The sequence below is a fragment of the Coturnix japonica genome, chromosome 2, assembly GCF_054131305.1.
Source record: "Coturnix japonica strain WE chromosome 2, WE-NBRP24, whole genome shotgun sequence".
NCBI lineage: Eukaryota > Metazoa > Chordata > Aves > Galliformes > Phasianidae > Coturnix > Coturnix japonica.
Window position 1 is genome coordinate 102081494 of NC_140664.1, and position 25562 is coordinate 102107055.

At 39.0% G+C, this 25562-nt stretch overlaps 1 protein-coding gene across 3 annotated transcripts; it reads left to right on the top strand.

The window, feature by feature from the left end:
* The first annotated feature begins 2170 nt into the window (after nucleotides 1-2170).
* TCAIM (T cell activation inhibitor, mitochondrial) lies at nucleotides 2171-22328 on the top strand. 3 transcript variants are annotated; one of them, XM_015853988.3, is made up of 11 exons: nucleotides 2171-2317; nucleotides 3672-3743; nucleotides 9747-9882; nucleotides 10812-10965; nucleotides 12156-12402; nucleotides 13577-13699; nucleotides 15200-15297; nucleotides 17005-17096; nucleotides 19132-19364; nucleotides 19898-20029; nucleotides 21044-22328. In XM_015853988.3, the coding sequence occupies exons 2-11, from the start codon at nucleotides 3715-3717 to the stop codon at nucleotides 21267-21269; spliced, it is 1470 nt and encodes a 489-aa protein (XP_015709474.1). In that variant the 5' UTR covers nucleotides 2171-2317; nucleotides 3672-3714; the 3' UTR covers nucleotides 21270-22328. The 3 variants fall into 3 exon arrangements, with proteins under 3 accessions (XP_015709474.1, XP_085394438.1, XP_085394437.1); XM_085538312.1 differs by having other exon boundaries at nucleotides 2178-2317; nucleotides 10812-10956; XM_085538311.1 differs by lacking the exon at nucleotides 2171-2317 and adding an exon at nucleotides 2324-3120.
* The last annotated feature ends 3234 nt before the right edge of the window (nucleotides 22329-25562 follow it).

Here is a 25562-nt window from a genome sequence, read left to right on the forward strand (position 1 = left end):
CAGGAATGGGATTTGGACATTTAAATTTGAGCAGTGCCATTTTTAAAAGATGGACCCTAAAACTGACAAGTGGATCTTTGTTATTAAGTAAATGTAGTGACAGCGGGGCAGCAGAAATAAACTACGCTCCATCTTTTGGGTTGGCATTCTTCTTGAAACGTATAAGACATCAGTAGTACAACTTTGTGTCAGAGAAGTTTCCCTGATATTCTTATGTCCACGCTGTTCTGTTGAGGAGTGAACGTGACGGAGGGGGTAGGGCAGAGATGGCTGCTTGGAAAGTGACCCTGCCCCACGTGAATTTCCTTTGAGCAAGGTGAAACTGAGTGCAAAAGAAAGTTCAGGCTTGGAGGATTGCAGTCTTCCTTCTCCCCTTGCAGAATATTCATGTTGCAGGCACAGCTTTTGAATGTTAAACTTTTATTCAATAAAAGAAGAAGATAATGACTTTTGGGAATTCATCCCCACAGAAAAAGAAACTCAGAAGTACAAACGAGTAGAAGGTGTTCAAATGACGTGTTATGTGAAGTTCAGAGATTTGTTTCCTGCTACAGCTTATAGTGCCCTTTTAACATCCAAATGTCAGAAGTTTAGCAGTTTTAAATCGTGGTAATAACACTGCGCTGTTCTTTGCCCCAGAGTCAGAGTGGATCTCCAATGCAGTGCTGTGGCCATGCAGTGAAGCTGATATTGTCAGTCGGCATCACCTGTTATGTTGATGCTGAGCCTCCTCATCCTCAGGCACAGCTCCTTGATATCTTTGTGCAGTGTGCTGACGGATGGAGCTGTGCTGCCAGCATGCTGAGCGGTGCCCTTCATTGCGATGGCTGGCACAGGCTGGGGCACCGCTCTCTCTGCGCTCTTCACTCTCGTTGACTTTCCTGCCCTTGTGTTCGCCCTGGCCAAAAGCGGGGCCAAAGGGCAGCAGCAGGGACAGCTTCTGGTCTGCTCTTGGCTTGCAGACGGGCGCAACTGCAAGAGTTCTGTGAAGTGTTGTGTTTGGTTTTGGTGGGCTGGTTGCCCACCAGCAAGATAGGGTAAAGTTGAGCAGAAGAATGAAGTGTATAGTATAACCAAAGATGCCTTGGACATACTGATTAGAACACCACTGACATTGTTAAGACATTGCACCACTTATCTCACTTGGCAACCTGTATACCTCACTTTATAGATAATCTGTGACAAAGTTTAAATTATATAAGGACTAACACTTTTATGTATTAGGGTTAGGATTGGTGCTCGCGTTGTAATGGGGCATGGTTTTGTTAAGCATGGAGAGGAGGACATGTTGTATTAGGCGTGCACGAACACTCGGGATGTAACGCGATAGGCCCTCCAATGCTCAGATACACGTATGTAGAAGGAGTTATGCATATGTAGAAGGGGTGTAGACGAAAAGGGAAACATATATATGGGGCTTACACAGTCAAATAAATACCTTTTGACCGCTAACCACATTGGTGTAATGAACAGCATGTAAATTGGTTGGGGCCGTTAAAGCACCTTACAGAGAGATGTGACTTCTAAGGCTACCAGATTAAGGTAACAAACAACATGGAGCAGCTAAATTTGCTATTCAAATTTAAGGAAATAAATCCCTACATGTGCATAGACACTGTAAGGACGTGGATTGCATAAATTTGCTATTCTAGTTTATGAAAATAAATACCTACACATCTATATACACACCTATCTTTATCTACATCCCACGTATCTTTATCTACATTGCTGACAGCTCATTAAAATACCATAATATTTAATGACGGCTGACTACTAATGTTCTGAGAATACATCAGAAAAGCATTGGTGCCATGGAACAAATAGCTAATAGCTCAAACAACATGAATTTTGTCACTGGCGTTACAGAATGACCCGTGGCTGCCAATCTGAGTACTTGGGACACCACCATTCCACAGAATAAAAACGTAGTTCCACGTAAGAATGTGGTTTTTTGGTTGGTTGGTTGGTTGGTTGGTTGGTTGGTTGGTTGGTTGGTTGGTTTTTAGCGTGTTTACTTAAAGATGAGGCCGAGCTTTGCGCACGTAAAGGCGTGAAGGCCGTTATCTGCCGTCAGCTGTGTATTATATTCCAGGGTATATTCCAGGCGAGAAACGGCTGCGGCTGCGCTGGCTCCGCCTGGTCGCTGATGGACAGAGCGGAGCGGCGGGTTGAGAGCGCATGCGGGCCCTGGCCCCGCCCGCAGCGGGATCCCCTCGCCCCCGTCCGCCGCTTCCGGGGCCGCGGGCAGCGCCGGGCGATGGGGGCCGAGCCCCGGCGGGCGGCGGGAGGAGGGCGGCGGAGCTGTCCGGGCGCGGCGGTGAGCGGGGCTGAGGGTGGGGGTCGGCATTAACGGCCGTGGGTGCGGTGTCGGAGTGGTAGCGCAGTGTAGGGTTGGTAACGGCGATGGGAGAACGAGCACCGCGTAGTTAATGACTTGTTTTCTGGCAGCTGGCGTGTGTGTGAGGTGGGGTGAATGAAGAGCTCGCATAAAAGCACGGAACTTTAAGATCCGTAACAGTTCTTGAGCCTCTCGTAGAGCGTTTCAAGCAAGCAACAATGATGCCTTTGTTTGGTTATATAAAGTGCCAGCACCCATTAGTGAGGCTCTTGGTATTTTTCTGTCCTCTGTCCAGATCCTTGTAGCTCAAAGCACAGGGACAGAAAAGTGTTTTATTTCCAGAGAGCTTGTTAATGTGCTTAGCGTAGTTTATGGCTTAGTGCTGTTGTTAGGGATGCTAGAAATGAAAGGGTTGGTGTCGGGCCCACCTGGCTGGAAATCAGGAGACAGGATTTATAAACAGGGGAGCTTTTAGCTCAGCATGTGTTTGCCTCCTGCTTGAAATATGTGGTAATATAGCCTTGATTATGTGTATTTGTGTCGGTAAGATGCGCTCATAAAGGCTGAGTTGTTTTGCTCAGTAGTCACGGTAACCATCCTGTTGTATAGCAAGTAGGAATGGCATTTCTCAGGTAACAGCTTGCTCCCAAGTGCTTCAATATAGCATCCATACTGGGTGCACTCTGCTTTGAAAAGCGTGAAGGAAAGTATTCTCAGACGTGCACTGAAAACTTGGGAAGAAAACATTGCCAATAGGGGTCGTAATTCCTGATGATTGTTAGGTGCGTGGTTGCAGCCTGATGTGTGAGTGGTTTGTCTTCTGCTTTAAAATGCTCAGTTATGGATGCATAGTCCAGAAATCATTGTTTTCAATCTTCTCAAAACGCTTCCGGGTGCTATTCTGGTCCCATAAAATACTTGGCATGTACATTTAAAACACACTCAATTGTAACGTTTTGAACTTATAGGACTGAAAAATAACATGGAATTTCATTAGCTAAGGTGTGCTAATGCTTGAAACGCCTTATTTTTTCTTAAGAACAGAAGTAGGAAGCACGTGCAATACAGGATTGGTAAGGATTTTATTTTCTCTCCCTGGAACATCTTTAAATACTCACCCTTCACATCCAAACACGGTAGGAGCTCTTAATGTTTGCAAGAGCCACTGTTTGCAGAGAAAAGAGGAAACATCTTTATGTGAAACTTGAGTTGTCTATTATGAGCTGCTTGTCTGACTTTAAATTTACCAAGGATGTAGCGCATGCATTGATAAGTGATGGGCAGAAATGCTGATGTCTGCTACTAAATGGGATTCTTTTCTTTTCCCTTTAAGTGATTGGATGGATGAAAGCTTTCTGGAGCACTGAGCTGCTGAAATGTTTTGCTGTTTGAGAGTTGTGAGAAGGTAAGAAACATTGCTGACTTAATTGGCGTATGTTCAAGCTTGCTTATGATTTGCATGTATGCAAAATTGATGGGCTGTCTGTTGTTGTTGCTATTTATTCATTGGCTTTTTCTTCTGTGCAGCTTGAGGTTATCAGCAGAGTGTGCACAGTTGAAAATCCCCAAAGTCTATAAACTTGTTCTCAAGTGAGTAGTCAAAAAGGCTCTCAGTAAAGCAAGGGCTTTAGAATTGCCTAGTTATGAGAAAATGGTATTCTCAACCTGAGTGTGGTATCCAATGCATTACTGAGTTGTTAAGGCTCAGAGTTTAAAAGCACCTGAATATATCTGTAGTAGCAAGCTTAGTTTAACAAAGTTTATCAGTACCAAAACTATAGGCAATAAGTTAAGCTTGAGAGAGATGTGAAGAAAAAGTGAAAATAGAGCTGAAGGGAATGATTCAATCCATAAATTAAATCTACCCTCAAGCGTGATTGCACAATGTGTTCTGGTAGAGATTGTGTTTCATATCTTTCATGGTGTAGGGACGGCTGTCCTCAAAGTGGTTGTGACCTTGATTTTAACACAAAGCCTTTCTCTGCTCTTTAAATCGGAACGAAGCTATTGGAATAACTCGTTGTCGTTTCTGCAAGAAGCCATAAGCATCTCTCTTGCATTTTCTCTCTCTACATGCATTTTAACTAATTTATTTTGTCACTTTGCTTGAAGGATGCCTCAGAGTTCTGTCTTTCACCTTCAGTGAGTGAATTCATCCTTCTGTCATGCAGACTAATTTTGGCCTTAGAGCGCTTCTCTTTTAAGCAAGTTCAAAATAGACTTTTGGCTGGAATCCTGAGCCTCCCTACTAGCATGACAGTGTTGTTTAGATACAAAACAAGGAAAATGAAGTTGTCCATACTTGGCCATTTTTCTTGTGCAGAATATCAGATGAAAGTGACGAATAGTTTCCAGGTACATTGGAACTTATTTTCCTAACTGCTGAAAGCAGTGTGCAGCATGGCTGGAGAATGGATATTTGATATAGCATACAAGCAAGATGAAGAGAGAAACAAACCCCCTTCTTCCTCTCGGTAGCTGCACCTGGTAGGATGTGGGTTTTATACTCGGCTGTTAATCAGAAGCTGCCGTCACATAAATAACTGATTGGATTTACTTGGGTTGTTGGGTTTTTTTTGCCTCTGCTGGAAATGATTTTTTTTACAGCTTTGTATTTACTTTCTGCAATAGACAAATATGCAGAGAAATGATATATATTTTTTTTTCCTTAGTGAGGCAATTGGTTTTGTATTTCTGGATCCCAAATAGTAATGCATATGAAGTGAACTTTTCATCCAGGGTGCTCTGCTTCCTTTCTTGCTGAGGCAGATAAAGCTTTTTCCTTTGTCGCAGACCAAGTGTGGCACTTTCTTGTTGTTAAGAGCTTTTGACTCCATAAAAGCATGATATTACCTTACTACTTTACTACTTCAGTTCTTTCTGATGTTATGAATATGAAGATCATGGCTACTTATTGTGGTTTCACCTGGCAGACAGCTCAGCACCAGGCAGCCTATGACTTGCTCCATACCAGTAGGGTGGGGGAAAAGAAAGGTAAAACTGGTGGGTTGAGATACATACAATTCAATAGGACAGAAAAGGAGGATAAAAAATTAATAAAAGAAATAAATAATGCAGAATGAAATTGCTAACCCCCCTGCTGACCGATGCTAGTGACAGTCCCATGGCATATTCACACTGGTTTTGTTGTTCAGCATGACACCATATGGTATGGAATATCCCTATGGCCAGTTTGGGTCAGCTGTCCTGCTTCTGTCCCCTCCCGGCTCCTCGCTGACAGGGCAGTACAAGAAACTGAAGTGTCCTTGACTGCTCAGCAGCAACTAAAACATCACTGTATCATTGACGTTATTCTCATCCTAAATCCTAAACACATAACCATGCCAGCAACTAGAAAGAAAATTAACGCTATTCAAGCTGATACCAGGACAATATTCACCCAGCATTCCATATAATTTACATCATATCTTTTGATGTGTATATGCAGATATCATCCCCATAGGCTGTGGGCCATCCCTCTAAAATGTCCGCAGAGTTCATTTAGTCTATAACTTTGGGCTCTACCTGTCATGACAGTTCTTCAAGGCAAGAGAGAAGGTGTGTGGAAAAAATCATTCTTCTTCTCAAGAGGAAGGTTATAGTGGGTACACACCATATGCTGCACTAGGGTTTTATCTGCATGACCATGGAGAGGGTATGCAGAAATGGGATGGAAAAATCTACTTTGACCTTAGAGACAGGAATGTGTCGATTGTGAGGACAAGCTATTGCACAGGATTTCCACGAATATGAAATGTGTACTTCAGTAAAGGAATCTGAATGGATAGTGCTTCCCTGGTATGAAGGACAGTGGCTGAAATATAAACCTAGGAAGGCCTAGTGGGTTGATTATTTCACACTCTTACAAACCTGCCATGACAAGGGCCGTGTACTTAAAATTGTTGAAGCAACCACTGATTGGCTGGAAGCATATCCCATGCTACTGCCCAAAACACTATCCTGGGTCTTGAAAAGAAAGCCTTGTGGCAGTGTGGCATCCTAGAATGGACTATGTCAGGCAACAGGGCTCATTTCTGAAGTAACCTCATAGACACCAGGGTCAAAGAGCATGGCATTAAGTGGATATGTCACATCCTCTATCATGAACCAACCTCTGACAAGATGAAGTGATACAATGATCTGTTTGAAACTAGGTGTTTTCAAACATTGGACACGTGTTTAGCAAAAGCTGCCTTGTTAGTCAACACTTGGGATCTGACAGTTGAGCTGGCTCTGCCCAGTCAAGGCTCTTACATTCTATAGAAGGAGATTAAGTCTCTGTAGCATACAGGAAAAATGCGCTGGGTTATTCTTGCCTCAAGCAAAGGCTAACCCATCCATAGAATTACTTTTGCTTGAGGACCAGGATACACTTAGTGAGTGATGCACCAGTTGTCCCCATCCTTCCATGTACCTTAGGGGGATTTGATGTTGGGTGAGAATTTGAATTCTATAAATTTAATTACTATAGAATGCTTTATGTTATCACTGCTGTGGTTGCTCAATGCTTTGTAAGAATCACCCAGAGTAATGAAGGAGGAGTTCTGATGGAACCGGAGCTGCCTCCAGCATGCAGCAATCCAACACCATGCATCCTCCCTACTGACCTGAAGGACTGTAAAACTGGGGCCAGTTGACTTGGATGGGGTCACCACTCAGAAACTGACTTAGAATCAGCCATTGGATAGTGAACAAATGCGTTGTTGCATTTGTTGTGATGTTGCACCACCTGTTCTGTATATTCTTGATGTTTTGGGGTTTTTTTGTTTGTTTGTTTGTTTTCTTTCTGTTCCTATTAAACTGTCTTTATATCAGCCCACAGGTTTTACCTTCTTTTAATTCTATCCCCCACCCCCCCTTGGTGGTGATTGAGTGACAGGCTTTGTGGTGCTGAGCTGCCTGGTGTGTTACAACACATAGTAAAGAGTGTAATTATTAATAGTTTCCAGGAGATGGTTCCCAAAGTACGGAGATGACGGCAATACAGAATACAAATACCAAACTAATCTCACAGCTGGCAATTTTAACATAGGCCAGTGTTATACAGTAACAATGTGAGATAGTGAACAGAGCAAGGGGGAGCACAGGCAGCTAGTGGGGTGTTCCATATTACAACTGTGAGAACAAGCACAACAACACTGAGAGTAAAAGGATCAGCACTGTAACCAACAATTATTAAACTAATGTAATGTTTATTACAGTTTTGTTTCAACAGGCTCTTGTCAGATCTGTTGTTACCTCAACCTTTAAGCTCCGCAGTGAGCACCAAAAGTGGTTTAACCCAGCAGTGAGCTCAGCGCCAGGCAGCTGTTTACTATCTCCCCACACAGTGAGAAAAAAGGGAAAACTTGTGAAATGAGATGAAGACAGTTAACAGGACAGAAAAAGAAGAGAAAATAAAAACAATAGAAAAATATACAAAACAAGTGATGCAGTTGCTCACCACCCACTGACCGATGCCCAGCAAGTCTCTGAGCAGCAGTTCCTCCAGTTTTATAGTTCAGCACAACACAGTGTGCTATGCAATAATCCCTTAGCAAGTTTGGGTCAGATGTCCTGTTTCTGTCCCCTTCCAGCTGTCTGTGCACACCCCTTCCCAGCCCCTTGTTTTCTAGGGCAGCATGTGGAGCTGAAATAACCTATACACAGAACTGTACCAGCTACTAGGAAGGAAATCAGTTCAGTCCTAGCTGGTAACAGGGCACTATTCTTGGGAGTCTTTCTCAGATGCTACCAGCAAAGAGGCAGAAATTTTTGCCTGTATTAAATGATGTAATTCTATCTTCCATTTAATTTACACTCCCAAAAACTGTCTTTAGTCAAAACAGTCGGAAATTTCATCAGTCTTCTTACATTACAAATTTTCCTTCCCACTTTTCTACAAAAACTTTTCCTGTTTGCAGTGGGCTGACTTTTAAGACCTGCTAGTTAAATATTTGCCTTCCTCTTAGAGGCAGAAACCATTAGCTTTAACTGCTTTCACATTTCTAATTGAAGAGCTGGAAAGGTTGACTGAAGAAAGGTAAAGTAAGGGTCATAGCATCTGCCTGACAACTCAACTGTTGTAGTTTCACATTTCTGTGCAGGAGAGAGACTGCTTATTGTCTGAGCAGAGATTTGGGGCTTTGGGGGGCATTTTTTAAATAAACAAGAGCAATCAGAAAATAGTCTCACATGATTCTGTGTCTAGGATTATTATTTGGTATAGGATGCTGAGTGAATAGGCCTTTGTGCAAATGGTCTTGCTTGCTATTATACTGTTTTATATGAATAGGAAGCAGCTTTGTCTCTTCCTTGCCTTCTCTTTTCTTACCGGGGATTGTAGTCCTCCTAATGGATGGTACCTGAGGAGTGAAACCTTACTGTGTTGCTTAACAGAGTGGAATCCCTACCCTTTTGAGTTGCAAACTAAATGAATGTTAATCACACAGGGAATGATTGGCCAGTTGAATCTGTTAAATCAAGTAAGGGAGAAGTATTAGTAAATATTTACACTTCACCTATTCCTGCATTTTTATATATACTATAGTTAACATGCTGCTTGGATATCAGCTTTGAGTCATGGTAGGAAATAGCGGTGGTCTTCAGTTTGGGACTTCTTCTTTCCATTTTGGTCTTCTATTACACAAGTACGCTCCTTGCAGGACTGTTGTTTAATTTATGAATGAGCAAATATATTCAATCTTAAGTATTTTCACTACTTCTAGTACTTAGCTTATCTTTCTGCTCTTACTTGAAACAGTTGGCTTTATGTACCACTGAAATTCCTTTTTTATCCTTGATTTCTTCTCTTTCCATGAAGATGAAAGGACAAAAAAGTATTGTCATCTTTTACTAGTTGCCTGTAAAGGGGTATTTTTGGGAATTGAGATTGAATTTGTTTCAGAATTGTTGTGACCATATGGTCCTCAAATGCAGAACTTTTTTTATTATTTATGAGTAAAATTTAATACTCTGCCTTTAATACTCTGGTATTGCTTGGAACAGAAATGGGAGGGCTGTGGTTTTAACTTGGAGATTCAAAAGTATATAAGGGTTGGTTTTTAGCAGCAGCTTCAGGAGCGTCTGCAAAAAGTACCACTATAGCCAGTCTTTATCATTCTAACTACATGACTGGGATATTAGTATTTGAGCCTGCTTTAGAGGAAAATGTTATTGTGCTTAAATGTCTTTAATCAGCCATTAGCATCCACTGTGTCTGGAACCTATTAGGTTTGCTCCATATTAATGCAGCATGGTGCGTCCCAAGGGTAAAAAAAATCCAGCCCTCAGCCTTCTAATAACACTTCTAAATGATTATATTTGCAACTGAGTATGTTTAGTCCATTCTGTTACATTCTAATGTAATTTATATCAGCTTGTCGCGTGGTTGGTTGCATCATACATAAACATTTTATTACTTTGTTAGGTTATGTCTGGAGAAGATATTGCTACAATGCATTATTCAGTCAAGAACTTTGTCAGGAGCTGATGCCATCCATGCTCTCAAACCTTTCTACTTTGCTGTGCATCCAGATTTCTTTGGCCAGCATCCCAAAGAGAGGGTAAAAATCATGCAGTGGGCTTTCTTTGTATATGTGACATATGTCAGAGATGGGAGTGATGTGTTTTCTGTACTGTCAGAGTAGAGAAAGCACTGGGGCCAAATATAGTTGTTACAAAAGAACAAAAGCATGCACTGTTTTTTTTAAGGCTTTTATTCTTGTTAAAAAATAAACTTTTTTTTTTTTTTACTTTTTTTTTTTTTTTTTTAATTTGTGGGTTGTATTTTCTGTTTAGTTGTGATGAAAATATGAAATTAGAATCACATGGTTGGAAACGACCTATAGAACCATCTAGCCCAACCAGCCTCCCATCACCATTGCTACCATAAGCCACTAAACCATCTCTGGTAGTTCCTCATCCAGACACCTCTTGAACACTGCCAGAGATAGCAACTCCACCACCTCCCTTTGCAGCCATTCCAGCACCTGACCACTCTGAGTTAAGAAGCTGTTCCTTATGTCCAGTCTAAATCACCTCTGGTACAACTTGCAGCCATTTCCTCAGGTCCTGTTTGTTGCCTGAGAGAAGAAGCCAATCCCCTCCTCATCACAACAACCTTTTAGGAAGTTGTAGAGTGCAATAGGGTCTCCTCTGAGCCTCCTCCTTTCCAGACTAAATATTCCCAGCCTAATTTATAATACTTAATGCTTGAAAGGCTGTACATTATATTTGAAATCAGTTGATTTTTTTTTTAGGCTCAAGATCCTTAAAAAATGAAGTTTGTGCAGGAATGTACAAGTATGTACATCATGCAGTGAATTCATGCAAGATAATTATTCCTTTATGCTGGAAATATGAACTGTATGACTATTCAGTTAGGGAAGCTGGCAGATGGTAAAAACAAATTCTACATGCAAGACTGAGGACGTTTAGATGAGAACTGGCCGCATTTGTAATTATTTTATTAATTGATTTATTTTTTTAACAGGCAGTAAATGAAAACTCTCTGAAGAGGTTAAATGGCTACTTGGAGAATCTGCAGAAACCAGGGTTTCACTCCTTTAAGCCAACTCAGCTTACCTTTTATGTAAGAGAAAGAGAACCAAACTCTTCTAATGTTCAAGAATCCTTCGGTACTTCAGGTGCTTTTATATCGTGCAGAATGTATCTTCCTGTATTACAATTCTTTAAGAAAGATCGTTCCTTAACTGTGTGCAGTCACAATGACTTTTCAGCTCAATAAAATCATGTCAAACCATGAAAATGAATATTAGATGAGACCAGCTAAGACTGTATCAAGTAATTAAACAATCTGAGCTTTAAAAAAAAATCATTGAAAGAATGAGAACTTGAGGTTGAGATCAAGTGAGCATGATGAAGTGAAAAACATAGCTGTCAATTATAGTTACAGTGCTTTTAGTACCACTAGTTGTGTTTAACTGGAGCTACAGCAGGGTGTTTGTTTTTATTAAAGGCAATGTGTACTCAGTATCGGGGTGCCTATAGAATCAGCAGGAATTTATTCTGAAATCAGAAGCTCTGTGTTAATAACTGAAGTTTGAATTTGCCACGTGGACTTTTAGCTTTGAGAATACAGACAATATTGCCACGTTTCCAATACAGGTTTTGATTAATTTTGTTTTCTCTATTTGTCTCTGGTGGATCAGTTTGCCTTTTCTTACAGAGGAGTTTCATGTTCTGTATCCTGCTGGTCAAGAAACATGAGCTAATTGTGAGAGATTCTTTTAAAATACAACAAAATAACACTATATTTAGGAAAATAGTAGCAGTATCTTCAGTCTATTTAAAATAACAATTGAAAAGTTTAAAAGCTTCTGCTTCTTACTCCAGGATTGGCTTGCTATTTAATGGGGCAATTAATCCAAACACTTAACTACCTGATCTTAGTTTTATCCAGTGTGCAAGTGTAATGTTCTGTTCTGAAGTTTTTCTCTGTAGTCTGTGAAGAACTGTTACACTGCTGCATTTCCACAGTAAATTTTATGCAAATTGATTATGAGTACTAATAGGAGTTGTGTTTTGGACTGACACTGCTAAGGCAAAAGTACTTTCTCCTGGGTTTTACTGCATCTATTGCTAGGTTTCCAATTTATCCAATCATTCAGTTGCTTTCAAATGTTTATGGTTTTGGGAACATACAATTTTAAAGGTTCAATTGCTTTCAGTTTTGCGGTGAATATTGAAAAAACCGAGCGATAGTAATTTCTACCCATGTGCACCGTTGCTTTAGTTCTTGTATGATAGACATGTGAAAGCATTTAAAGCAATGTCAAATAAGTAATGCTAATTTTGTGAAACTTGTATTTTGTAGGGTTTCGAGCGGTCAGTTTTACTCTACACACACGAGATCTCCTGAGCACAGTATTAGATATTCTCAACTCCTGCAGTTTATCTACGGAGCATATCCAGAGTCTGAGTGTGAACTCTCAGCCCCATAAGGAAGCAAAAAGCACACTGAACAGACCTATCAAATGGGATAAGACTTACTATTCGTTTACTGGATTCAAGGATCCTGAGGAAGAACTAGACCAAGCCCAAAGAGTGGAAACAACTTTAACGTATGTAAGGCTTTTATTTGATTATGTTTTGTGTTTTTTTTCTAAGATAATAATACACAAAAGGAGGTAATATGTGAAAATTAAGGTTGGAATGTTTCAAGTTGCCAGATATCATAGCATTGTGCTTCTAATGTGTTGTTTGGGGTTCCAGCCATAAAGTAATGCAATTATAAATACTGAACTTGCATTAAATGCGTCATGATTTAGAAGTTTGTTGTTTATAAACTGCTTTCATGTGCTGATTTTGAGGACAAGCTAAGAATGCTGTCTCAAAAACCCTTTTTGTAACAATGAGACTTAGTTCAATTTGAAATAAATTTAGCACTGAGATTGTAGCATCTTCAGAGCAAAAAAATATCCATTACTTTTCATAGCATTTCCCAAGGAAATCTGCTGTGCTTGTGCTACTGTAAAGCAGTTAATCATGATTTACCAAGTAGACAATGTTTTTTAGTTATTTTTACACATTTACAAGAGACGACACAAACAGTTATGTATTAACAGTCTTGTTTCAGTACCTACCCAGTTGGCACTGGGCCTCCTTTTTCCCCTTTTTTTTTCCCCTTAGAATACTGTATAAGGCTGAATTAAAGAGTAACTTTCCCCTGTGAACAGAATGGTTTGTTTATCCAAAGCCTTAGAAGTGCACCGCAAGTCACATTTTGGTGGTTGTGGTTACTGGAAAAAGAACAGTGAAACTTTGACCCGTGTAATCTGTGTTCATCCCAGCTCTGTAGGAGTTGTGTAACTTGGCCCTTTAGTACCACCTCCTCTATTTGACAGTCTATGAAGATCATTTTGGAGCTCGTCTGTTTATTTAAGATATATGATTGGGAATTTCATTCATTAAAGCACTGAGTTCTGGAGCTGCTCCCCTAAATAAATAGCACTAATCTGCAGCCCGCCACCTTTCACGACTCTCAAAATCTAATTGTTCTAGCACTGTCAAAGTCTTTCTGTTCAATTGCCCAGTCCCCAAAAGAAGAACTGTGAAATTTTCTTAATATTTTAAGGGGAAGTGGCTTAGCTGTATCAGCTTCTGTCCTCTACTTTAACAAGACTTTTTTTTTTTTTTGTCTAACTCGAATTCTTACTGCTAACATTTTATATTGGTTAGAAACACTATTTGTATGAAAGAAAATACAGCATTCTATTTTTCTTTCTTTTTTTTTAGATCCTGGTTGGATGATAATGAAGCGAGTGCAGTTATAAAGCTGAAGAAGAGTCTGCCACTTAGAGAAGAACTAGAACGTTTAAAGTTTGAACTCTCTCATCAACTCCAGCTCTCAGATATCAGGTAATAATAATAGATTACATCCATTGTATCTGCATGAAGGCAGTCAAAGCAATTAAGTGTGTAATGTCATGCCATGAGCTTTAAAGCTTTCAAAACAGCTGATGTATAGCAGTATTATTGCACTGAGTATATGTATATACACTGAGTATATGAGGCCGCCCCTCATTCACAAACCACCAGTGTGACTGGAGGAAGAGAATAGAAAGAGCAAAAGTGAGATATTGCGGATTGGTATAAAAGTTTAACAAGCGGAATGAAGCAAAGCCGTGTGTGCTAGCAAACCAAAATAAGGAATTAATTCATTGAGTCCTCGACATTCATAATGGTTTCTTGAGAAGGCAAATGCCATAACTACTAATGTCTATGTCTTCTCCTCCTTTTCCTGAGCTTTTATTATTGAGCACAACATTGCATGGTCTTGGAATATCTGTTTGGTCTGTTGAGATCAGCTGGCTTTATCCCTTCTAAAAGTCCTGCCTGTCCTCAGCATACTTGCTGATGGGAGCATAGTGGAAGAAAGAGGGAGAACCTCAGTGCTGTGCCAGCAATATACAGTAACAGCCAAAACGTCAGTGTGCTGTCAACAGTTTAAAAACAACAAACACACACAGGACTGCTATGAAGAAAATTAAGTCAATTCCAGCCAAACCCAGTACAATATAGGAATACCAGTTTCCCATTTTTCAACAGTCAGAGCTTTGGCAGAAGATAAAGAACGTATTTATATGTATAAATATTTAATGTATAACATATTTATATGTATAAGTATTTAAATGTATAAATATGGGACAACTGGGACAACTATGATCTAAGCTTTTTCTGAAATGTAATGAACAACTTTGCTATGTCTGTGATGCAAGTGATGTCAGAATTACATTTATTAAAGTCCCCAGTGTAAAACCTGGCTACTGTATGGTTTAACACAGGTATTATTATAGAAACAAAGATTTCTTCGCTGTAAAATATGATAAAACAAACAAACAAACAAACAAAAAAAAAACAGCTTACCACTAGAATCATTGTTTTTTGAGCTAGGACAAAAAAAAAAACCAACAACTTCCTTATACACAGTATTTGCTCCTCTAGACAAACGTTACACAATGTGCAAACAGCACCTACATGCCTCATGACTGAACCAAATACTGGGTTGTATGTTGCTATTTACTTACTATCCCCCTTCTTATTGAGCAAGAGATTCAATTTTCAACTTCTGTTATGTCCACCAGCTTTTATATTTGTTTTTCTTGGAGAGGTTTACTCTGCTGTTTTATCCCGTATTATTATTGGTGCTTACTTCAAGAGAGGTTATTCAATTGCATTTGGGCTTTTCTCTCTTCAAATAGCATATGACATGGACAGCTTTTCTTTGCTTTTATTAAAGAGTGTTACTTTTTTGAGCTATAAGCCTCTTATCTGTATCTCAATTCATCTGTTGCATTTTGTTTTCTTCAGTTTTTGTAAAGTTGATAATGGAATGCTCTCAATTGTATTTTTCTTTAGGTGGCAGAGGAGCTGGGGTATTGCTCATCGCTGTAGCCAGCTGCACAGTCTAGGTCGCTTAGTACAACAGAGACCTGAAGTATTAAAGAATGTCAAGGGTATGTTTCCATTACTTGTTTCCTATATCTTAGCATAGTATTGATTAAGAGGTTAACTTGAGTCTTCTGTGGCAGGGGAACTTGGTTTGGTTTTCACGAGTGCTTTTGATAGCTGCAGGGAAACTTGTCAGGCTTACTGAAAAGCAGGTCAGAGTTTACATGGTAAGCTACTGGCTGTTTTTTTATAGCGACTGTTCTTCCCATGATATTCACTACACTCACCTTTCATTTTGCTTCTCAGTAAACGCAGGCCAAGTGAGGTGAAGTCACTAGTCTAAGCAGTAAAAACAAAAATCCAGCCTATGTCTTTGAAAGGATGCAGTGCTTAACAGCAGTTTGTTACTCCTGGTAGATACAAGACAAAAATACTAGTAAATCTCTGAAGAGTCAGTATAAGGAGGACTTACTAGAACCCCTTTAAAGACATATTATCCTTTCTTCTAAACCTGACTTACAGCTGTTTGACCTGTGGTATTAGCTCTTTGCTGTAACTGTAACATTTTATACCTGTCTTCAGATACTCAGTTTTGAGTGGCTTTCATTGGGGGGTTCACTTAATCCTTTGTGAGTAGGACAATAAATAAATAATAGATTTAAACTGTATCAGATTTCAAATTAGCTTTTTCACCTACACTTGTTTTTCATCTAAACACTTGAAGAATAATTACTGGTTCCACAATTGGAAGCCATTATATGAAATGTTTTGTCTATTTTTTCTATCCTAGAAATTCCTAATTAATTATTTCTGTCAAATCAAAGTCTCAGCTTTGTAGTTCTTGGAGAGATAACATCAGAAGTGGATTGATAACCCTTTTCTACATTTGTCCATTATGATATTTTTATGAAGGCTACACTTGCTCTTTTGGTCTCAAGAGTCCTGCCTTGATTGGCATGCAGCATTTTATTCAGGGATTTTGGACAGTTATAGGCATGCTGCATGGCTTGCAAATTGTCATCTATTTGCTTTATGGCAACAAAGTGTTTTGATTTATGTTTTGTTTTTTGCACTCTGATTTTGGTGCTTGGTTACATTCCAAATCCTCTTATTAAACTTTGTCTTGTAGATGAGTATCTTATACAGAAGACTTATTTTGGAAGCTTATTTTGATAGTAGTTGCATGTGCTATTAACCTGAATAGTTCTTAAGAATTTTTGTACTTTAAATACATATATATATATATATATATATACATACGTTCTGAGTCTTTTATGTTGTTTCTATTCTATCTTAAAAACAAGCAAAAGATGAATAGGAAGACATTTCTGATGGCTTGCATGCTGCAAAGAGCTTTGTGGAAGTACTGTTGAATGGTTACGCTAATGGTTCTTCAACCTTTACTTTATTTCTATGTGACTTAAGTATATAGCACATATTTCCTTGGGTATATGTCATTTGTACAGATTATTTGAAGGCGCTGTTTGCTGATATTTTCTGTATTTCCAGTTAACTGAAAGTCTACTGGTTCTACTTGTTTAAACAGGGAGAAAGCAAAAGCTAGTTAAGTCTTGTATGGAAAATTATTGAACTGGGGTTTTCAGGGATCACTTTTTTGGATTTTGAGAATAAAGAAAGCAACTGCTCATTTTGTTTGTGCTAAGAAAATGTGTTACTTGTGACACATTAGTAGCGTGCCTAAATCTTACATAATTGTGTGAATGGTGGCAGTAAATAATGAAATTTAGTAAGGAGCTTTCTTTGATCTTTAGGACGCACGGTGGTTTTCACAGATCGTTCAGGTATGAGTGCAGCAGGCCACGTGATGCTGGGGACCATGGATGTTCACCATCACTGGACCAAAGTAAGGTTTCAGAGCAAGTGCTGTTCTCTGTTGTTATGACATCCTTTTCTAAACTATAGCCAAAATATCGTCGCTAATTACTCATGAGTAATTTAAAGGAAAAAACATGGCTGCTATGTTTAGCGTAACCTTGTACATCACATTCTGAATTCACTCTTATCTTACTAACAGCAGTCTTTGTCAGATCTTTTCTTCTGCTTCTACTAACAAACCAGTCTCATCTCTGATTATATATAAATGACTCTAATAAGCTACACGTTGTTCCAGTCTATAGGTAATAAGTGCAATAAGCACCGGTGCAATATTTCTTCATCTATAAAGAGCTCATTCCCATGAAGAATTTAGGAATTCTGTTCCGATTGTTGATGTAAATGGAACTTAAATGGAGTTGTGAAGGGGTCTGTTCAGTCGGTGGCTACTTTCCAACTCTGTATCTTCACTTTGTTCTTTTAGGCAGATGACGGAGGTGTTGCAAAAATTTATCTTCAGTAATAGACAAATTCTGCTGTTGTTTGTGTCAAGTTCAGATTCAGCAAATTTCTGCCATCCTGTATAATAAAGCATTGTATGAGGATGCATGTCACTTCAAGGGAATTTTTCTGAATCTTGATAATTAAAATGCTAGCAGTAGTTCTTTCAAAAAAATATTTCTGTGTAAAGGTGATAATTAGAGGAATTTCATAGTTGGAAATTTCACCCAGCTAGAATTTAAGAATATTTTATTTCTGCATTCCAGTCAGTTATCATGTGAAAACTGAGCACTCAACCCAAAGTTTTCTCTGGTGGCGATTTGGATTTTTGCCTGTATGTTTCACTGAAGGAAATGATAAGCCATGTTTTGTTAATATGGAATGATTTATGAACTTAATAAAGTGAGAAACTAGAATTGAATGCAGAGCTTTCTACTCTGAGATTTGCATTGATAGTAATTGCAATACAAGTATTTTTCTAATACTGGGGAAAAAAGCCAATCCATTCCTTAATGAGATAAATGTTTCCTCTTTCTAACTGGCCAAAAGCTGCTTGGATTCTACTACTCTCTCATATTTATAAAGAGGTTATTCTGAAATCACTTGATTGTCCCAGCAAAAGTATTTTCTTTTTTTTTAATGAAAAACTGTGTTCTGCTAATAGCTGGGTAGGTGGTATGTGGTGACTACGACAGACTTTTTTCTTACAGCCTTTCCTCTGTAACCAACCTTCTGTGTCTTGGCTCACAAGTCTGATCACATCTTAATCTTTTCTGGCAGAAGTTTGTAAATTAGATGTCCGGTTCTTTCCTTCCCTCCTTCCCCCAGGGAAGTGGTGGAGTCGCCATTCTTAGCAGTGTTCTAGAGGCATCTGGATGAGGATCTACAAGAGATGGTTTAGTGGCTTGTGGTAGCAATGGTGATGGGAGGGCGGTTGGACTAGATGTCCTTGTAGGTCCTTTCCAACCTTGTGATTCTATGATTTTCCTCCAGACTCCAAATAAACGATATTATTAGCTAAGTCCATGGAAAGAACTAGTCCCAGTGCTGCAGGCTCTCTGCTGTTTGAGGAATGGATATATAAATTAGGCTGGCGAAGACACTCTTGATGACAGTGTGTGGTAGATATGCACTGTATGTAGGCATTTTATGTAGGCTTTAGATTATAATTTGCTTTAGATCTGGGAATGTTAATTCTGTATACATAGATATAAGGGGCATCCACTGATCTTGTCATATGGTATTGGTGCGTTTATAGTGTAAATACTGAAAATACTTATGAATTTTTTCCATTATATCTCACCCCAAAATGTATAATACAATATTACTTTCTTTTTTATATATATTCCTTGATTGCTGTTTCCCATGTTTTTTATGGGTGGTGGGGTGTTGTTTTTTTTGTTTGCTTGTTCTTTTTTTTTTTTCTTTCTTTTTTTTTTTTTTGCGCTGTTCAGTGTCTCTTGTTAACTTTTTCATTTCTTACAATTCAGTTGTACGCTTGATAACATAAAAAGCTCTTGTGTGTGTGTGTGTGTGTGTGTGTGTGTGTGTGTGTGTCCCCACAGATTTTTGAGAGGCTGCCAAATTATTATAAACTTCAGGAAAGGCTGCTGTTCTTGGAAGATCGGATAAGCCAACTTCTGGGAGGCATACAAGTAATATACGTAGAAGAGCTGCAACCCCTCTTGACTCTGGAAGAGTACTATGACACTCTGGACTCTTTCTATAACAAACTACTTGACAGTCGACTGCCTTTTCATCCACAGAGTCTGAGAGGCTTGCAAATGATTCTAGAAAGGTGAGTATTTGCAGGAAAAAATTATTTTGTCTGGAGCTTTTACTTTTTTTGTTGTTGTTCCACTGATTATTGCTTTCACTAAGAAGAAAACTAATAATGATTTTAGATTTTCAATGTATCAGTCTTATTTTTAAAGGTTTCTGTGCCTTTATATGGGTTAGGGAAAGAGTCAGGCTGAAGGAAATCATACGTATTTCATTCAATTCATTGGAGTCAAGGTGGAGGTTTTTATCTTATGTTGTTGTGTTGGGTTAAATCAAAGGTTTTGTGCTGTAAGAGCAACATTTATATATAATGATGCCAAGTATATGTACTTCTTAATATTGTTGACTGTGTTGCTTATGAAATGCTATGGAAATATTTATGTATGATGTTTATGTATTCTTATGAACCAAACTTGATTATTTTTTTTACCTACTATTCTGATTATCTACTGATAATCTTATGTTCAGAATTCATTTTGTAAGTAATTCATCGGAGTAGTTATGTGGAAAAAAAGTCTTGCTTTTCATTTCCATTACGTTTCATTGCAGTGATAGATACACACCAAGCTTACATGAATTTGGACACTTCACCATCCCAACAGTCTGTGATCCAGCAACCCTTCGATGGTTTATTATTGCCAAAGCGCAGGAAGCAAGAGAGAATCTGAAAAGAAGGGAGGAGTAAGTGTTTATATCCCAGTACACTTTTGTTCATGAAAATCTTCTCACACCATGTTTCTTACTTGTAACAGTGCTGAAACTTTGAGGATAGCATTTTTGCTCTTCTAGTGGAAGAGCAACTTCTGTTTGTAAAGCAAAGCTTTACCTGTCAGCTTTACTGAGTTGAAAATCGAAGCATGCTGTGAACACAGACATTTGATAGGAAATTACTGTCCTTCACACTGTAGAAATAGTTTGTCATTTATTCAGAAACAGAGGACTTTTGCCTGTGTGGTTTTTTTGTTTGGTTGGTTTTTTTAATTTATTTTACAATGTCCCTAAAGAAGAGGCTTTCCCCCTTTTTCCCCTTCTTTTCCATCCTTTCCCTCCTTCCACACTGGAAGAGTCCTTGTTATTGAACTAAAAAATCAACAAACTTCTACTACTTATTTCCACAGTGACAAAAACAAACAAAACAAAACAAAAACAAAAAACGGTAAAAACAGTTGAGACTGAGTAGAGAATTATTATTTCTAGTTGTTACTCAGTTGAGGAAAAGATTAGTTAGTGCACAACAAGGAAAAACTAAGGGTAGAATAATGGGAAAAACACCTCCTTGGTACTTTTTCACAGATGCTATTGAGAAGAGGGATGGCTATAAGTGTGTCACAGTACACATTTAATGCAAGATGGCTGTGGCTGACACCCATTATTATTTTTAAGGCATGCAGAGATCACTGGTCTTAGTTAAGAAGGCAAAGTAGTTACTAATATGATTTTACTCTTGAAGCCTGTACTTTCATGGTTATCTGAGTATTTCTATCTCATACTAAAAATGGAGCCTCGCAGGGCTTTTCTTCTTGCTATTTTTCTGACCACCTAGTTAGTAAAAAACAATGATTCTGCAGGTTTTGAAGTGTGGGCACACTGCTGCGCATAGTCACAGAAGCATGTGTAGTCTAGCTTACTTTTTTCTTAGGTTTAATAATTGTAGGAGTTCTAATTTTGTCCCTGTGTACTGTCTTTATTTGCTAGGATGATGATTACAGAAAAAGAGCTGATAGATAGTTCTGCTGAGAAGTTTTCCTTGGATCGGCTGTATAAGGAGCCCAGCGTCACCAGCGCGCAGATGATAGATTGTTGTAAGCGACTGCTGCAAGAATCATTACCGTACCTACAAGGCATGCACCTTTGCATTTCACATTTCTACTCCGTGCTGCAGGATGGAGACCTGTGTATACCTTGGAACTGGAAAAGCTGAGGACATATCTGATAATCAGATGAATTGTTTATTTTCTGTAAGAGGCTATAAATATGAGTGTTTTTAAGAGTAAATTATTTAAATCTGTATTTTGATATCCTCAAATTTTCTGCTAACTGCTGCTCTGAAGGGACTGGACAATTTGCACAATGCACAGTATTACCAGTTCTAGGTAAGAGATCTGTATGTTCTCTCTACTACTGTAAGAGTCCTGGTGTATGGTAGCAGTGTGGAACTGCATTTTTATAGTTACCAATGAAAAGATGTTACATTGCAAGTCTGCGGAAGTGTGCACGTGTATTTTTAATATACTTAAGTATTACTAGATAGACTTCCTTAAACATGGAGTATAATACTCAAATAAGACACTACATATTGTCATAAAGGATTTTTTTTTGGTGCAGAAACTGAATACGTAAGTTATCTGGTGGCAATATTAGCGTTCCATATTGCTACCTCTTAATAAATTTAAATTAAAAGAACAAATCAGAGTACAACTGCTCTGCAGAAATAAACAGTACTTAAGTTTGGTCTCTGCAGTACAGTTTCATATGCTGGTCCTATATTGTTGCCTTAGAATTTCAACGTATGCCAGTTGTACTGTCTGCGTTTATTGTAAAGGAGGTGTCATTCTGTTGTTTTCCAGCATTTGCTTCATAAATACAGACCATCCTCTTCACATATACTCCTAACAGATTGCAAATCCCATTCGCAGCTCTTACTGCCTGAGTAGTTTAATGGTTCATCTAAGGAAAAGTAGCACTGATCTGAGTGGGATTGTCTGCAAGAGTAAATACTTCTGAGTGAGAGCAAGGAGCTTGCAATAAGGCTCCATAGAGCAAATGTGTATCTTTACTGGTACTTTATTCTTTGACTAAAATGAAATACGAACTGTGAATTTGTCAACACTTTTTCATTGTAATACATGCTAAGATGTATTTTGTATGTGGGCTACTACTTTGAAAAACATCCTTTGAGAAGAACTAACAGCTTAATGGTTTTGGACTTTAATTCACCTTTAGCAACTGGCAGAACAAAAAATAAAAAGGATTTGTCTGATGTTGGCCTGTCTTGTATTTACATCTGTACTGAGGGAAGGTAGTTACTGGGGTTCCCTGTTTTGTTTTGTGAGGCTTTTTTCCCTATTAAAAGGTTCAGTTTTGAGTTACTTAGTGCCAGTCTTAAAAGAGGCCGCTATGATGTCAAGCCTGTCTCTTTATAAAACGCAGAAGCAGAAGCAGAGATGATCTTGTGCCTTTACTTCAGTCAAATTATCAGTAATTATTGCTGATAGATTCTATAGATAGGATGATAGTTTCTTCGGACTAAGCAGTGTATTTCTGTTGCATATTACTCCCTTTCGTTCCACCTAGCATTGACAATCATGTCCTTGTCCCAGTTGTACTAAGCAAATGAGCACTCCCATCAATTGTAGCCTAGCAATACTCCCTGTAATAGCTCTTTGAAAGTAGGCTGCCTTTAGGAGTGAAAGCAGATTTCTTTTTCTTGCTTGAACCTGAATGCCTCTTTGCAAGCATTCAGGCAAAAGAAGCAGAGGAAATGTTTGATGAGTGAAGTCAAGTAGACTCGACCAAGAATCTGATGTGACTGTGACAGCAATCCCAATAAGAGACTGAGTGAGGACTGATGTTAATGTCACAGGAAAGCAGGAGCTAGACCTGGGGACCTTCTCTTTGAATCTTAAAGAAGACAAGTAAAACTGTCTGGAGTGTAAGCTGTAAAGAGCCGTTATGAATTAGAGTGTGGGACATTTCAGCAAGTAGAATGATCTGGGGAGGACCCTGACCTGGCTGGGACAGGCAAGAGCTGGAATGGAGCTGAAAAGTAATGGAGTAATGGAAATAATCGCCGCTAGACACTTCCAGACTGGAGCAGATCTGATGAGACTCACCATTCTTCTAGAGGGGAAGTACATAAAATCTTCCAGCAAAATATGTCAACCCACAAAAGAGAAGGTTATCAGCCTCTGGACATTTGCATCTGGACTCCTGGGTTTGTGCAACAGGCCAAGGATTTCCAGTTCTACTGCTGTCCCATCCAGGGAAAGGAGATGTGTACTAAAATCTGTAAAAACTGCTCTGAAGTTGAGCAGCAGCAAAATTGAGATTGCTTGTAGTCCATTAATTCAGCACTGTAAGGTTTCAATCTGAAATTACTTCTTTTACAGCACGTTTTCTGTAAGTCGGTTTTACTGCCGAATGGTTGAGTTGGCTTTGTAAACATTCTGTCCTCAAAACATTCTTCAAATGCATTAAGAAAAACTGTGAGGAAAAAAACGTGACTAAATTTAATATGCATGTTACAGATATTAATTTTGGTAACTTTGGTTGACTTCAAACACAACTGCCCATTTAGGTGGCTGTATGCAGGCTGAATCGGTCAGAGTTATATTCTGGTTTCTGGCATTTTAATGAAGGGAAAAATAAGAGAATTCTGGCAGCCTTTTGTCAAAAAGGCAGAGTGGAGGTGAAGATTTGAAAGTTTCATCTGCTTCTAAATGGGGCAGAACACCTCAAATCCTCTTCAACGGACTGTGCTATCAGCTCATTGTGAAAGCAGCCTTAAATGAGTATTAACACCTACTGTCAGTACAAAATTCCTGCTTGCTCTATGACCAGCAACCAAAAACATGCCCGGCACTGAAGTTTTGAGAACTGTGTTTTAAAAACAGGTTCTGATATTAAATTAGTTGGAATTGATGTCTTGCCATTTGAATCGTGAATATTTGGCTTCATTTGAGTTTTCTTCCTCCTGTGTAGAAATTTGCAATAAACATGTGAAAGATAAGTAAAAATCTTTATCAGTGATCAAAGACTTTGGAAGATGTACTGATCATCCATCATGAGTTAATAAACTGTGATGCCCGGAGCGTGTCATTCAGCCTCTCAGAATGGTTTAGGGCTTTAGTGCAGCTACCAGAAGGAAATTAAAAGATTCAGTGTTAGAATAAAGATGTGGGAACTTAGGAATAAATTTTACACTCTTAATGAGTTATTTTGATGCTATCTGATACTTCGGCCCTGAGATGCATGCAGTGGCAAACAGCAATTTCCATTTTGTCAGGTGTCTGCTTTAACGTTTTGTAGCATCAGCTCTGTATGAATTCCAGTCACCATTTTCTGCCCATGTTTCAAGACTTGATGTGCAACTTTGATGCCTTGAGCTATACGTAAAAATTGTATGAAATGTGTGAAATAGTACTCATCTGATCACTGTGCTTTTGGCTGTTGTGATACAGTTAATGGGCTCGTGTTCATAGAATCACAAAACAGTTCAGGTTGGAAGGAACCTTTAAGGTTGTCTGCTTCCAACCCCGCTGGTGCAGGCAGGGACGCCTCCCTCTAGACGAGGTTGCTCAAAGCCCCATCCAGCCTGGTCTTGGATGCTTCCAGGGAGAGGGAATCCACCTCACTGGGCAACCTGTTCCCGTGTCTCACCACCCTCACAGTACAGAATGTCTTCCTAATATCTAGTCTAAATATATACCCTCTTCCAGTTTAAAGCCATTTCCCATTGTCCCGTCACTACCTGCCCTGATAAAGAGTCCCTCTCCAGTTTTCCTGTAGGCCTCCTCCAGGTCTGGAAGGCCGCTATATTTTGCAAGGTATTTAAAATAGTGGTTAGGAATCTTGAAAAAGAATTGAAGAAGGTAAATAGCGCAGCTGATGTATTTCTGCATACTCAAAATGCATCTGAGCTTTCTTTGGAGCACGTAAATCAGATCAGGGTTGTATACCTTCCAGCGTAAAAGCTTTATGAGGAAGCGGTGGCATTTTAAAGCTTAACAATTTAATTTGGCAGTTCTGTGAATGCAGTGTATGTCCAAACACAGCTACCTCTGTGATTCCTTAGGCTTACGCATGAATTTCATCTGTAGTCCATGTGTCCAAAGCTCAGCCTTCACTTGACATTCTTTATAAGCTTTAACACTGTGGGGATTTGCAACAGGGGAGTCTTAAAAAACAAATGCAAGACAGCTATAAACACAGAAAAGAATACTCAGTTAAATTCAGAGATACAGAGCGCGTTTTTCTGTCGCATGTAAGTACTGGAATAATATGACTTAAAAACACACAGCAAAAAGCTGAGGTCTCAGTTCTGCGCATCAAAACGCAATGTATGAATTCCTCCCTGGAAGGCCCCGTCATTGTGGCGGTATGGATTGCAGTAAGAGGAAAACACTTGTTTTGCAGTTTGTCCTTTCCAGCCGCGTATTCCTTACACCATCGCTCGAATGCTGAATAATTTAGTACTTCATTTTTGCTAAATCCT

What these genes read in the sequence shown, in the direction of transcription:
- TCAIM (XM_015853988.3), top strand. Translation starts at nt 3,715, where the DNA reads ATGTTTTGCTGTTTGAGAGTTGTGAGAAG. An exon ending in GCCAGCATCCCAAAGAGAGG is followed by an intron (nt 9,883 to 10,811) that starts GTAAAAATCATG and finishes TTTTTTTAACAG; the next exon opens with GCAGTAAATGAAAACTCTCT. An exon ending in CTCCAGCTCTCAGATATCAG is followed by an intron (nt 13,700 to 15,199) that starts GTAATAATAATA and finishes ATTTTTCTTTAG; the next exon opens with GTGGCAGAGGAGCTGGGGTA.